This window comes from Strigops habroptila, chromosome 4 (genome assembly GCF_004027225.2).
Source record: "Strigops habroptila isolate Jane chromosome 4, bStrHab1.2.pri, whole genome shotgun sequence".
NCBI lineage: Eukaryota > Metazoa > Chordata > Aves > Psittaciformes > Psittacidae > Strigops > Strigops habroptila.
The window spans coordinates 84,784,326-84,798,067 of NC_046358.1; the positions used below are offsets into that span (position 1 = coordinate 84,784,326).

A 13,742-nucleotide genomic window follows, 5' to 3' on the forward strand; every position below is an offset into this window, starting at 1 on the left:
GCCCACCCCACCAACACTGGCTTTACAGTCAGCATTTATTTGCTCTTCATCAAACAGCCACCAGTACAGTCAGGCTCGGTCGTAGCAGCACAGGATTCAAGGTAGTGAAGATTTAGGTACCACTTTTCTGTCTGAACTACATCAAATTTACCTTTTTAAAGCAAATAAAGAGACGGTGCTACCCCAAACCCCACTCAGACACTCAGAACAGCAGCACATAGTCACACTTGGGACCCCAGGTGACAATCCATCATGGGGTTACTTACCAACATGCACTGGGGAGAGGGGGAGAAACCAGAACCAAAATCGTTTGACACTTTTGTTAGTTATAGCTGCAAAAGATTCGTTTGAAAACCTCTTGTACTTGAACAGATCTGCAGCAAGCAGAGAGCATGAGACAAGGAAGGAGACACCATTAGGAGGAAGATGCATTACAGACACAGATGCCAAGCCCACAAGGATGCTCCTCACCCTTTACTCACATCTCTTGTGTTTGAAGACACTGAGCTGGAGGATGGGACGTGCAGGATGGGGTGACCCCCTCACCGCAAAGCTGGATTTGTTTTTCCCCAAAGTTTATCCCATTCACCCACTCTGACACACGCTTGGAAAGGACCTTTAAGCTCATCCAGGCCAACCATTCCCCAGCACTGCCAAGGCCACCACTAACCCAAGGCACTGAGGGCCTTGTCTACACCGTGTGTGAACACTTGCAGGGACGGTGACTCCAGCACTGCCCTGGGCAGCCTGTTCCAGTACCTGAGCACCCCTTTGGTGATCACGCACCAGCACACACAGCCCCAAAAGCCAGAGTCTCACCAGAACAGTTGCTCTCCCGCTGGGGAACAGCACCCAGGTAGTAAAATACTCACTTGCCCTGTTACTCACAGCAAGGCACAAAGCAGCTGCTCTGGCTCTCAGCAGCAAGGCATCAGCAGAGGAGTCCCATCGCCACACAGCACTTAGGCACACAGTTAGTCACTAGGTAAGTGGTTTCTTCTCAGGATTTTAAGCCAGCAGACAAATCCCTTCTTCATTTGTGTGGTACTAATACAAGTAACATACAGGTCACACTTAAGAGCAGTAAGCAGGTACATGCAAACAGGCTTAAGAGTGGAAGGGTATAAGCAACAGTGCAACCTCTAAGCAGCTGCCTGGGAAAGTTACTGCAGGCCAGGGGAGGGAATGTCAGAGAGGAAAGAGCTGGGTGCCATGGTCAGAGCCAGAGGATGTCACCAACTGAGCCCTGCACCAGCAGAGCGGGTCTGACACCGAGAACTGGTTTCAGTGGAGCCAAAGGTGCCGAGCTTGGAGGCATTTCAGCAGCAGCATGGCAGGAAGGTTCAACTCCTCAGCTGGCAATGTAGTTACTGCATTTTGACTGTTTTAAATGAAGACATCTCAGGCTGCAGGCCCACTGTCTGCATCTGCAGCAGGCTCCTACAGAAAGGACAGGAGCTTCTTCCCACACCTCAAGGTTCGACCCTTCCCCACCCCAGGCTCTGCCATGTACCAACACTGGGAAAATGATCTGCATGTGACACGTGTGACAGTTTGAGAGCCACCAATAGAAGGATAAATATTCTTCATCATAATATAAATATGCTGTAGAACATCTCAACAAGGGCAAAGTGCTTCTTTTTACCTTAATTAAAACAAAATAAAAGCCTAAATATGACTGTCTCAACCACAACAGAAGGTTCAACTCCTAAGACATCTGAACAGTCTAAATTACACTTAAACTGACATTAAAGTGATCCAGGCAGTGCTTAGTCCTTCGGGACTCGGAAGTTATCCTTCTCTTTCCTGATGGCCCCCATTGTTCGGATGGGGTCGGTCTCCCGAGCGTGCTCCTGAACTGTCTTCTCCCTGCCAGGGGAAAACACCAGGGAAAAACACATGCAAGAACTGCAAGATAAAATCTCAGGGATGAAGTCAGTACTATCACGTTTCGCCCGCATCAAGGGGAAATGTTGCACTTAAAGATGAAAGACTCAGGGCTCTGGCACAGGCTTATCGGCTCCCTTGGTTTAAATGCTCAATGGCAAGAGGAAATTGGAAATGCTCTTGTGCCTTGGACAGCATCTTCTGCTGCCAAACTCTGCTTTATGAGAGAATGTAATTACACAATGAAGCTTGTTCTGTCTCCTGAGTCAGGGACTTCAGCACTGGCAGAGATGCTCACCACAACCCTTCATGCTGCACTGCAGCAAGCTGCTGCCAGGACAGTGAGTGTATTTGAAGGAGCATCTTGAGGGCATCAGAACAGGGATACGTGAGGCAGAAGAGCAATTCCCACTTACGGCTCTTTCTTTGGAGACCTCCCCTTCCTGCATCCCCCTCCCAATACAAGGAGCATCCCCATACCCCCTCCATACCTCACTCGCATGAAGGGGTTGTACGTAAACTCTTCTGCAATGGTGGAGGGGATGGTTGGCTCACCACTGTCGTACTTTGCCTGTAACAAGGAAAAGATTTCTGCTTGAGCAGGTTTTGGTGACCAAGAAATGTTCTGTGTATGAACCATGCAGGGTTAGTGCTGCCCTGAACTGCCTGAGCTGCTCCTCAGGCCAGGCCCTTCCCAGGGCAGCACACAGCCAACAAGCACTGATGTGCACAGAGAGACACTGGGGACGCACACCCTCCCAGACAGACATGGACATCAGCCTTTAATTATACCAAGAAGCTTCCAGGGAGGGTCACACCTCCACCAGACAGCAAACTGTCTTCTCTGGGCCACAAACCAACCCTGTTCCCAACACATCACTCCCCTGGATGCACATTTGCAGCTCCTGGCTCTTAACTCCCTTCCCTCAGCCTCCCTTTCTCCCCAACGTTGTCTTCTCTCCTCCAACTCCTCAGAGAGGCTCTGCCTCCATGAAAGCATCAAGCCTAGGAAAAGGATGAGCCAGCTTACCTTGGCCCAAGCAAGCTTTTCCTGGATGGCAGCATTATTGGGTTCAACGTGCCGAGCAAACTTGAGGTTGTTGATCGTGTATTCGTGACCGCAGTAAACTCTCTGGGAAGAGACAGGAAGAGTGACACTGGGTACCTTCTAAAGGTGCAAAGCTGAAGGTACCTTCTAAAGGTACCTTCTAAAGGTACCACCATCAATGTAGACGACCCTCCAGGACAGACAACACCCTCCACTGGAGACCCACACAGGAGAAGTGCCAGAGTTATCAGCCAGTATCTTCTGCCAATTCCACAGCAAGCCTGATGAAAGAGCCCGGGCGTCCCAGCTCATCAGCCTTGTTTTAAGAAGCAGCCCCTACTCTGTCCCCACAAAGCACAAACATATGGGATAGGTATTTCCTTCCCTGAGCACTGCTGTTATTCAGCATCAAAGACAATTCCTGATGTAAGCATTCGTTCCTTCAACTCGTAAGAAATTCCCTCTTTGAACAACAGTGTTATTAGGAAGACGGTTTCTTTGACATCTGCAGTAGTTTGTGGCTGGTTTAACTTACTAGCACAAAAGGAGGGTTCGTACCGTTTCGGGGTCCAAGGTGCCCAAAATCTCAATCAGAGCTCTGTACATCTCCTCCGGGGTTCCCTCGAAGAATTTCCCACATCCAGCCACAAACAGTGTGTCACCTACAAGGGAGGGTGACATGGCATCAGGACCAGACACGGCTCCTCACACCAAAGCATGAGCACATGGACCCGAGGGCTCAGTCCTGCCACTGCTGTCCTCGCTGCAGCTCAGCAAGGCCTGGGGACAGCCAGACTGCTCATGTGCTACATGAACCCATGTCCTAGTTTGGGAGTTTCTAGTTTGTTCACGTTTCTAGTGTGGGAAATCTCACAACCTCGCCAAGCAAACCTGCAGGCAGTCTGCTGTCCCCTCCTGTCCTTCCCACTAGTGGACGAGGAACTCGTGCTCTTTGCCATGAAGGTGAACACAGGTGAGTTGCTTCTGCATTTTCTCCCCAGTTCTCCCTAAAATCTTGCTTAAGCTGTTACTTCTTCCATGCAGCAGCTGGTGCAAGCTCTGGAGAATGCCCATCAGGAGAGGGATGACATGACAGGGCACAGTCACAGGAAAGGGAGGACCCTACTCCAAAACAGGATCCAGAACCAGCTATAGGAGATGGAGCACCAGCCCTCTCTTACTCCCCTATTTTCTCTTCTCTCAGGTTTGTTACAGACATGAGTACAAATATATGAAAAAGCAACAGGTTTTGCAATCAGCCACAGTTTTGCCTGAGACAGTAAACCAACAGCTCTTTGTTTCAAGGAAGAAAACACTGATGTAGGACTCATCCAGGGCTCGCTCTTGATGTTGCTTGCAGGGTGTCCAGCAGTGGTTTACAAACCCAGAGGGGTTTCACCAGTTTCAGCTACACCTACCACTTGGTAGCACTTGGTAAGGGGGTAAGACTCCATCCCTGGCAGTGTTCGAGGCCAGGTTGGACAGAGGGGCTTGGAGCAACCTGCTCTAGTGGAAGGTGTCCCTGCCCATGGCAGGGGGTTGGAACTGGATGATCTTAAGGTCCCTTCCAACCCGAACCATTCTATGATTCTAAGACATGGCTGTTAACCAGCTGCACTAGCAGGAAGGGATGACTGCACGTCCAGAGTCAGGAGCACACAGGCAGAGGGGTAGCTCATTCCTTTGCAACACAGACTGTGGCAATGCAACCTCCCAACTCCTCACCTGTAAAAACTGCAGGTGGCTCGGAGCTATTTGGCTTAGTCACATAATAACAGATGTGTCCAGAAGTGTGACACGGCGTACAGAGGCATTTCACATTAAGAGATCCCACCTGAGAAGAAGGCAGAAGACTAAAGCTTAAGCTACTGTTGGCTAGCATTTGTATGGTTAGCAAAGAATTGCAACTATTACAATGGCCTAGTGGTCCTACAGGCAAATTCTTACATAGCTCTGCTCCTGGGAGAGCCCAGCAAGAGAGGTTTATGGCAGGGGCTTGGAAGGGAGCTGTTTCCTCCTAGCAGGTGTCGTGACAAAGAGAACTGCCAGAGCCTTTTATTTACATGCAGAGTGACCCAGCGTCTGGTTGGCAGCAAGAGCAAATAGAGCCTGAGCAACACAAAATCCTAAACAAAGTTAATCAAGTGTAAAAAGCTCTAAACAAAAATGAAGCTGAAGGGAAGAAGTGGATGACGCTCACAGAAAGGGAAGGATTAAACGCATTCATGAGGCTAAGGGGATGTTTCCCCCACAGCCCTGATTTGCACACCTTTCCATGTGCTTCTCTGCTCCCTGTTTTGCTGATACCCCCAGCCGAAGGTGCACCCCAAGACAAGCAGTGCCATTCATGCCAGCAGGCACATTTCACAGCAGTTTATGTTCTCTGCCTGTAAGCAGACAGTGAGGTTCCAACAAGGTCTGCTGCTCTAGCTCTGGCAAAGCAATGCAGGCAGCTAGCACTGCTGGCCCACTTTCTCTTCCCCCTGTATTCCAGCCTTCCTTCAGAAAGGACAACTTACATTTTTCCAGTGCCAAATACGCTTCAAACAGAGCACAAACCCTGCCCTGTCACAGCTCTGTTCTCAGCACCCCAGCTAAGGCAGCTGTCAAAGAGCTCAGGGACACCCAGCATGCTCCAGGCAAGGAGGTGTCCGAGCCATGCCAATGTTTCCAGCAGTGCCATATCACCCACCAAAACAAGACTTAAACTATCAGCTTACATCCAAGATATGTTAAAAGGTAAAAGAGCTGTGACCACAACATTAGCTCAACTTGGACCACATCAGTCCAGCTCTAAAGCTGTGAAACACACAGGAGATGCCTCCAAGTCCTGCAGCTCACTCCCTTTACCTTGAGGGATGTAAGGTGAGACACTTTCTGGGTCAGTGCTCCGACTCTGCTGTCTCCCCCATACACACGCAACCCCGTCTCCATCTTCACGAGCTTCTCATTTCCGCCAGCATGGTCCCTGGAAGGGCAGAACAATGGATTTGGGAAGGGATGAAGACAAATTTATTGTAACTCATATTGCAGCCTCCAGGTGATCATCTCTGATCAACTCTTCTCCCAGTATCTAACACTGTTCTCGTATCAAGGGATATGTCACATCAACACGAGTGCAGATAATTTCTACAGTAATCACATCACTGAGAGGGGGAGCAACCCTCCACAAGTTCATACCTAGCTGGGAAACACCAGCCTTAAGGGCTCACAGTCAACTCTCCAGTAACTAAGGCAAGAAGAGATGGGATAACTGGGCTGTACGTAATTCAGTGTTCCATGAGACACCACAGAGCAGGCACAACAGCTCAGCATGTGCTCACAGTGCTGGTCCTGCCAGATCAGGGCTGGCTCTCCAGCCACAGAGGTGGCTCCACTATGACGCGCAGGAGAAGTTGCTCAGGTTCAGCACTGCAAAACTGCTGAAGCAAAACATTCATCTTTACATCCCTGGCAGAGTTCATCTGCAACACAGGTAATCCTCCCACCAGTGCTGACTGTGAGTAGCACACCTTACAGGCATGCCCTAGCTCCCTTCACACACAGCTATTTCACCTGAAAGAAGTCAGCATTTTACAGGTTAAAGGCACTGATACACAGAGCTCGCATCTAGAAAATACATCTGATCAACAGCAAGCCCAAGGGAATGCTTCCCCAGCTCTGATTCTTCCCATCCCACCTAAGCTCCTGCTTGAAGACCAATTTGATCCACAAAAGCAACAATTCTTGACTGCTTGTGTTTGCACAGAAGAGGGATCCCACCACAGCACATAGTTACCAGTGGTGATGGGTGGTCAGGACAGTGGTCAGCTTCACACCGTGCTTTTTGACAGCATCCAAAACCTGCAGGCACAGGGCAGAGCAAAAGCATTACAACTCACATGAAATGACTTGACAGCACAACTGGTGCCTGGTACAACCCGGCCACAACTGCTCTAAGGTTTGCAAGAGCCACAGCAGCAACTCTGCAGAGAGCTCATCCCTCCCCAGGTTGTAATTACAGATCAGGACATGAGGTCTCTGGTCCAGCCAGTAATGACTAAGCACTACACCAAACTAAGGGCAAAAGCCCAAATTAGGTCAATAACCCTTGAATTCAGGGACAAGCTGTCTGAGCCCAGGAGCAGATGTGTGTGAAGCCCTGTTGTACCATGCATGGCCAGTATTTCCTGCCTTTGCCCCACGCCTGAGTCAGCGTTTGACTAATTCCCTCATGGATGTGGCAACCTGGAAGGATGTCCCAGACTCACTGCAGTGAGCACCCTGCTCCCAAGAGCAGCAGACAGCATTACCTTCTGGGGCTGCACAGGATCCACTATTGCAGCCTCCTTCGTTTCCTCATCGATGAGGAGGTACATGTAGTTGTCTGTGAGAGCTGGGAGTAATTCTACCTTCATGTCGGCTTGTGTGATGGTCTTTGACTTCCGCTGCTCGTGCTCTGTGTGCAGGAAGACAGCTCGTAGCTGCGCTGGACCTGGGGACCCCAAAACAGTCAAACCTCAGGTTAGTCCAGTGAGAGGAACAAGTGGGACAGAGCACAGCAGGTCCCCCAGCTCACAGCCCAGAGAAGGAAGGGTATGGACAGCCCAACCTGCCTCCTTCAGAGGACAAGGAGAGAGGCCACCATGGGACAAAGCCTTTGTGCCTGGTTGTGTCCCCACTGCATCAGAGGCTCTTGGTGCCCTGCAGCTGCACTGAAGAGGGGTGAAACACTCTGCTCCCAGAGATGTGCTCATGCAGGAAACTGCACCCCAGTTAGAGAGAAGGTTTCAAGGGGCAGGAAAGCAGAAGGGAGAGGGAGCAGCTGGACAAAGGTCAGCCCAGGACAGTGACTTTGCAAATAAAAGCACAAATGGACTTGTTACAGCCAAAGGACAAAAAAAGGAGAACTGCAGAAATACACACACTGCTACAAGAGAAATACCTCGTTTGTTACTTGGGGAAATCACATCCTGCACATGCATGGAGAGAAGAGGAGCTCTCTGCATTGAAAGCAAGGCTCCTGCCTGACAAGGTACCAGGCATGAACTGCAGGCAGGTTTCTTGCTCACAGGCCACCTTGATGCAACAGCAGCGCTTCCCTATTTGCTTTGGTTAAATATTTAATCAGATCCAAGCAGCAAATCTAATTCCAGATGCAACTTGGGCTCCACTGTTCAACTCAAAGATAAACAGATCTAAAAGAAACCACTAAGCCTTTCACAAAGGGAAAGGGAAGGGAAACAAAGAGGACAAGGTCTTCCATTGCTGGGGCCCTGCAGCTCAGGCCTGGTCCACACGCATGCAGGGCAAGAGGTGTCAGTCTCTGTAAGTCATAAATCAGTTGTCTTAATGCTGAAGGCCCTCGCACACCATTGAGGGTGACTGTGCTGGTCTGAACTGGGCTGGCTCAGCCACTGGTCCATTCTGCACCACTGCCTCTTCTCCCTGAGGCTCCAACGCTCCGTGCTTGGTCAACCTCAACCAGTGCCAAAGGGAGAGGTCACCACGCTCGTAATCACCACGCTCCCAAAACACGTCTGTGCTGCCCAGCCCTGATAAGAGCCTGCAGTGGAGAGAAGAGGCCCCAGACTGGCTGTACCCAAAGCAGACCCCCCCTGCAGCCCCACAGCGACAACAGGCTGCAAAACCAAGATCCAAGCTCTGACGGGCACATGCAGCTCCAAACCCAGCCCAGGGAAGCTGTAACACCCCACTAGTGCAACCGTCCTGCCCAGAACTTTCTCCCCTTCTACCTCCACCATCTCACTTGAGTATGAGGGAAGGAAGGTGGGAGTAAAACTAAATGTAGTGCTACAAAGAGAACCCCAAGGCATGACAGTGTAGGCATGCACTGGGTACTTGATGGGGAAGGCATATAGGATTGAGAAAAGCATCCCTACCTGCTGAGGGTTCCTCTGGAGCAGAAGAGGCCTTTCAAAAAGAGAACAAAAAAACCCCCTTACTATTCCTTGATAGGAAAAAAGCAATCAATTCAGTCTTTCACTGCTCCCTAATGTGAAGTGCTTTTGGATGCTGTCATCAGTCACAAGAGCTGTATATAATGCATGTTTGTTTGCATACTAGACACTGACTAGAGGGGAAAAAATAGAGGGGAAAAAAAGAAGAAAACACAACCTTAACTTCAAGTCAAAGGAATTACTCACACAGTTAAAACATTTTCTTCCTCTGAACCATTTCTAACCTTGGCCTTGATTCCAAAGTCTCTTTGCATATTTAATTCACCATTCTTGCAAAACAAACAAACAAGCTCCACCGCAAAAGGAAACGTCTTCCAAAATGTGATTTAAATAAAGGAATGAGAAAACATCCACGAAGTATGAAACTCCTGCTGAATTCCCTGCTGCTGCTGCTGCACCTTTCCTGCCTGCCGGCTCAGGGAGCAGAGCGGAGCACACCCAGAGCTGCTTGTGAGAGGGACGTTCTCTGGCACTGCTCTGCTCAAGGAAGCTCCCCAAGTGATACAAAATCCCTGCCCTGGCCCAGCACTAACACGGAGCATTTCAGGATCATATCATAGTATCATAGAAGGGTTTGTTTTGGAAGGGACCGTAAAGCCCATCCAGCTCCAACCCCCTGCCACGGGCAGGGACACCTTCCACTAGAGCAGGTTGCTCCAAGCCCCTGTGTCCAACCTGGCCTTGAACACTGCCAGGGATGGGGCAGCCACAGCTCCTCTGGGCACCCTGTGCCAGCGCCTCAGCACCCTCACAGGGAAGAGCTTCTGCCTCAGAGCTCATCCCAATCTCCCTTCTGTCAAGTTAGAGCCATTCCCCTTGGCCTGTCCCTACCTGTCCTTGTCCAAAGCCCCTCTCCAGGTTTCTTGTAGCCCCTTTAGGCACTGGAGCTGCTCTAAGGTCTTCCCTTCAGGAGCCTTCTCTTCTCCAGGCTGAACCAGCCCAGCTCTCTCAGCCTTGCTCCAGAGCAGAGCTGCTCCAGCCCTCGTCTGTAATGTGTGGATCACTGTAATACGTGCAGGTCTGCTCTAAAATTAACACCTGATGACTTCATTTTTGCTTGGTTTTGTAACATGTCCCTCCCAACATCATGCCCGAAGCAGAGAGAACCAGGCAGAGCAGAACACCAGCAGCCTTTGATTCACACACTGGGACAGTTCTATCATGCAGCTTGAGTTGCCAAGAGGGAAGGGTCTGCAGAGGGGAGATGTTCCTGTTATCACACAGATGCATGCATGCTGGAGACTGAAGGCAGGCAGGCAGCAGCACGGTGGAAAAGGGGAGGTTCCCTCAGAAAAGGGATGCTTCCCCTTTTCCACAGAATTTTGGTTTATTCATTTTATTACAGAAAAGGGTTGAAAAACCCTATTTCAGACACAGCTGTCACTCCAAAATGACTGCCCACACTTACCCAGATGCACGTCCCTGCATCGCCTCAGAGGCAGAAACACTCCATCCCCTTTTTACATGCTCCACACGCAGGTATTTTTCACATACCCTGCAATTTTGTGGCTCCACACAATACCAAGTGAGCCGGTCCACGAACCACGGGCAACTCCCATTCCCACTCGACTTGCCAACCTGGCTGGCACATGCTGCCAGCAGCACAGCCAGGGCCACCCACTGTCACCAAAGCCTGCATGGGATGTGCAGCACCCAGCCAGCACCCTGGGGGACTCAGGAGCTGCTACACTGGATTTGACACGCTTGTTCCCAAGGCAGCATCAGGGTTTGCAAGTCTGGCAGTTAACTCCAATGGATTCTCATTCATTAAAGCAAGGTCTTAAAACTGGAGTGATACAACAGGCCTCTGGCAAGACTTCCCAGAGGCACTGTGAAGCTAAAGCCTAAGCTCTAATTCAAGGACACTTCCAGAATTTAGGCCCTAGACGTAATGCAAAGCTTAGTTTTGGTTTTGCTTTTCTGTTTACGCTGCCAACGCAATCTGCCACGCATCAAATCTAACGTAAACATCAGCCTCGTCCCCCAAGCCCTCCTCCCACCCAACAACCAGCGCTTTGCCAGCTCAGGTTCCGCAGGCGCCTCCCAGATGTGTTATCGAGAGGAGAAGCCGCCAACAGAGCCCGGCTCCAGCTGAGCAGACACTGACCTACTTGGGGCTGTGAGTCAGCTTAAAAGCTTGGGCGCACCCGAGCCGGGAAACGAAAAGAGAAAATCCACCGTCACATCTCCGAGCTTGGCGGGGACCCGCTGCCAGCGCCGGCCGCAGCCGCCCAGCTCCCTGCGGGGACCCTGCACGCCCCTTCCCCGGTCCCAGCGGTTGAAGCGGGACCCCGCACAGCCCCTCCACCCCGGCGCTGCCCAGCCCCCGGCCGCGCTGCAAGGGGACAGCCCCCCGCGCCCCACGGCCCGGCGAGTCCTACCGGGAGCACCCCCGGCGCCGGGCGAGCCCCGCAGCCCGCCCCACGTACCGGCTCGGAGCAGGGCCCCAGCTCCCAGGACCGCCAGGGCGGTGCCGAGGCCCTGCCAGCCCCCGCCGAGCATGGTGCGGCGCGCCCCGCCCGGTGCCCAGCCCCGGCCACGGTTACCTTTGCTCCCCGCCCCGCGGCCGGCCCCGGGGAGGCGGGCAGCGGCGCCCGGCACGGCCCCGGCCCCGGCCCGGCGTGCGGCAGGGGCGGTGCTGCGCTGCCCGGCCCCCTCCTGCCTCCCCGCTGCCGCTCGGCACGCCCGGCCCGGCCGATTCGCTGACCCGGGTGAGGAGGCGGGGGCCAGGCGGCAGCACCGGGCGATTGCGGCGGGCAGGAAGCGGGCCGGAGGCGGCAGCGAGGTCGAGGAGCGGCGGTAGGGCGGTTCCGGGCCCGGCAAGGACAGCCCAAGGGCGAAGAGCAGCCGCCGCGGCCATGGCTTCCTCCAAACCGCTGTTTCGCTTCTGGGAATGGGGCAGGAACATCGTGTGTGTGGGGCGTAACTACGCGGAGCACGCCAAGGAGATGGGGAGCGCGCTGCCCCCGGAGCCCCTCTTCTTCCTCAAGCCCTCCTCGGCCTACGTGCGCGAAGGGTCCCCCATCCTGCGGCCGTACTACTGCAGCAACCTGCACCACGAGGTGGAGCTGGGGGTGGTGATCGGGAAGAGAGCCCAGGCCGTGCCGCAGGAGGCTGCCATGGAACACGTGGCGGGTTATGCCCTCTGCTTGGACATGACAGCGAGGGACACGCAGGCGGAGTGCAAGAAGAAGGGTCTGCCCTGGACCTTGGCCAAGGGCTTCAGTTCATCGTGCCCAGTGAGCGACTTCGTGCCCAAAGAGAAGATCCCAGACCCTCACAAGCTGAAGATCTGGCTCAAGGTGAATGGGCAGCTGAGGCAGGAAGGGGAGACCTCCTCCATGATCTTCTCCATTCCTTACCTGATCAGCTACATCAGTGAAATAGTCACCCTGGAAGAAGGGGATTTGATTCTGACAGGGTCTCCCAAAGGAGTTGGGTCTGTGCAGGCCAACGATGAGATAGAGGCTGGCATAAAAGATGTCCTGTCCATGCGGTTTAAGGTGGCACAGCAGACACGGAGATCCTAACTGGGACCATGGCTGAGACCCCATCTGCATAGGAAGAGGCTCTTTTGGGAATATCTACTGAACGAGGAGATGCACAGCCTGTCCTGTGCATTAAACACCAGCGTGGGCCAAGCATCTAATGGACTGTCACATGTCAGAGACACACAACCCATGAGCTCAAAAGGCAGTTGACTGAACCAGACCCATTTCCATGAGGCTTTGGCCTCCTCCGAAGCTGTGCATGTGGAACCCAACCCAGCCTGGGGCAGATGGTTCATGTGTCAACTGTACCTTGGGGCTGTTGATGGAGTCAGTGGGCTGGGGGGTGGGATCTGGGCTGGCCATCACTGTGTATTCTTCTGTTCTGCTACTGCTTTGAGCCAGGTATTGCCTTAAAATAAAAATTATACCATTAAAACCGTGACGGAGCAGCTCAAGCTCACGTGTGCTGTGTAAAATCAAAAATGTACCTGTAACAGTGAATGAAGAATTAGAGCTTCGGAATTACTTTCTCTCCTTGGGCATTCTACAATAAAAAGATGTTTGCTTTTTAGCTCAGTTTCAAGATTTTCAAACATGCAAATTAAATGAGGATCACTTTCCCTCCCACTCCGAGGGGTGTAATGCAGCAGGAAGTGTGCCAGATGCTTGCCAGATTTATCCTTTTTTCCCCCAAAACAGAGCTTTAAATATGCTCCTAAAAGTAAAATAAAGCAAAAGATGAAGACTAAAGCAGCTCATTGGTAATGGTCACCAGTGAACTTGTCTTTACTTTAGCTCATTTAAATATATTTTTAATAGAAATCTAACTGCAGCACTTGCTGTTCCTTACACAAGGCAGCAGTTGGAGTTTCTAACCATGCCCAGCTGTTAAAAAGCCACGCTGTGGAACTTCCCCTGTTTCCAAACTCCAGCTGATGGAAGGCTCCCCACCGCTGCATGACAGCGAGTTCTCTTTCAACTCAAAGGAGTGGCAGAGTTCTGTTGTAAAATCTAATTAAATCCCTCCCCCCAAAACTTCAAAACTTACCATTTTGAAGGGTTGCACAGAACTGACTAATTGCAAACGAAAACAGATGGGTTATTTTAGGTACCAAACACCAAAGTTAAGTGCTTCCATGTCTTGGCAGGAGATCTTAATATCCACTAGGAAAGTTCTGGTTTTAAAAGTGCCTTTGGAGAGCTTGATGGAGAAAATCAGCCCAAAGACAAGCAGCATGGTCCAGGATGCTGCAGATCACCTGGGGAAAGAAAGCAGAATGTTTTGGGGAGGTAAAATAGACGTTTTGCTGTCAACTAGCTTCTGGCTGCCTGCATCCACTGTGCCAGGCACCAGTC

At 51.8% G+C, this 13,742-nt stretch overlaps 2 protein-coding genes across 6 annotated transcripts; one reads left to right on the forward strand and one right to left on the reverse strand.

Annotated features, from left to right (window-relative positions):
* Positions 1–21: 21 nt before the first annotated feature.
* LOC115607710 (hydroxyacylglutathione hydrolase, mitochondrial) lies at positions 22–11,582 on the reverse strand. Of its 5 annotated transcripts, none has more exons than XM_030485308.1 (10): positions 11,442–11,582; positions 8,818–8,848; positions 7,228–7,409; positions 6,714–6,778; positions 5,786–5,903; positions 4,661–4,769; positions 3,494–3,597; positions 2,918–3,019; positions 2,379–2,458; positions 22–1,869 (listed from the first exon to the last, which is right to left on the reverse strand). In XM_030485308.1, the coding sequence occupies exons 3-10, from the start codon at positions 7,330–7,332 to the stop codon at positions 1,770–1,772; spliced, it is 783 nt and encodes a 260-aa protein (XP_030341168.1). In that variant the 5' UTR covers positions 7,333–7,409; positions 8,818–8,848; positions 11,442–11,582; the 3' UTR covers positions 22–1,769. The 5 variants fall into 5 exon arrangements, with proteins under 5 accessions (XP_030341168.1, XP_030341172.1, XP_030341171.1 ...); XM_030485312.1 differs by lacking the exon at positions 11,442–11,582 and adding an exon at positions 11,325–11,391; XM_030485311.1 differs by lacking the exon at positions 8,818–8,848.
* Positions 11,476–12,957, forward strand: FAHD1 (fumarylacetoacetate hydrolase domain containing 1). The gene has a single exon (XM_030485320.1). The coding sequence runs from the start codon at positions 11,754–11,756 to the stop codon at positions 12,423–12,425; it is 672 nt and encodes a 223-aa protein (XP_030341180.1). The 5' UTR covers positions 11,476–11,753; the 3' UTR covers positions 12,426–12,957.
* The last annotated feature ends 785 nt before the right edge of the window (positions 12,958–13,742 follow it).

Excerpts from the sequence above, each read along its gene's own strand:
- LOC115607710 (XM_030485309.1), bottom strand. The coding sequence starts at position 11,397 with ATGCTCGGCGGGGGCTGGCAGGGCCTCGGCACCGCCCTGGCGGTCCTG. Across the intron at positions 7,410-11,324 it reads TGGGGCCCTGCTCCGAGCCG|GTCCAGCGCAGCTACGAGCT; the intron begins GTACGTGGGGCG and ends TGGGGTCCCCAG. Across the intron at positions 2,459-2,917 it reads AAAAGCTTGCTTGGGCCAAG|GCAAAGTACGACAGTGGTGA; the intron begins GTAAGCTGGCTC and ends TCCTTGTTACAG.
- FAHD1 (XM_030485320.1), top strand. The coding sequence starts at position 11,754 with ATGGCTTCCTCCAAACCGCTGTTTCGCTTCTGGGAATGGGGCAGGAAC.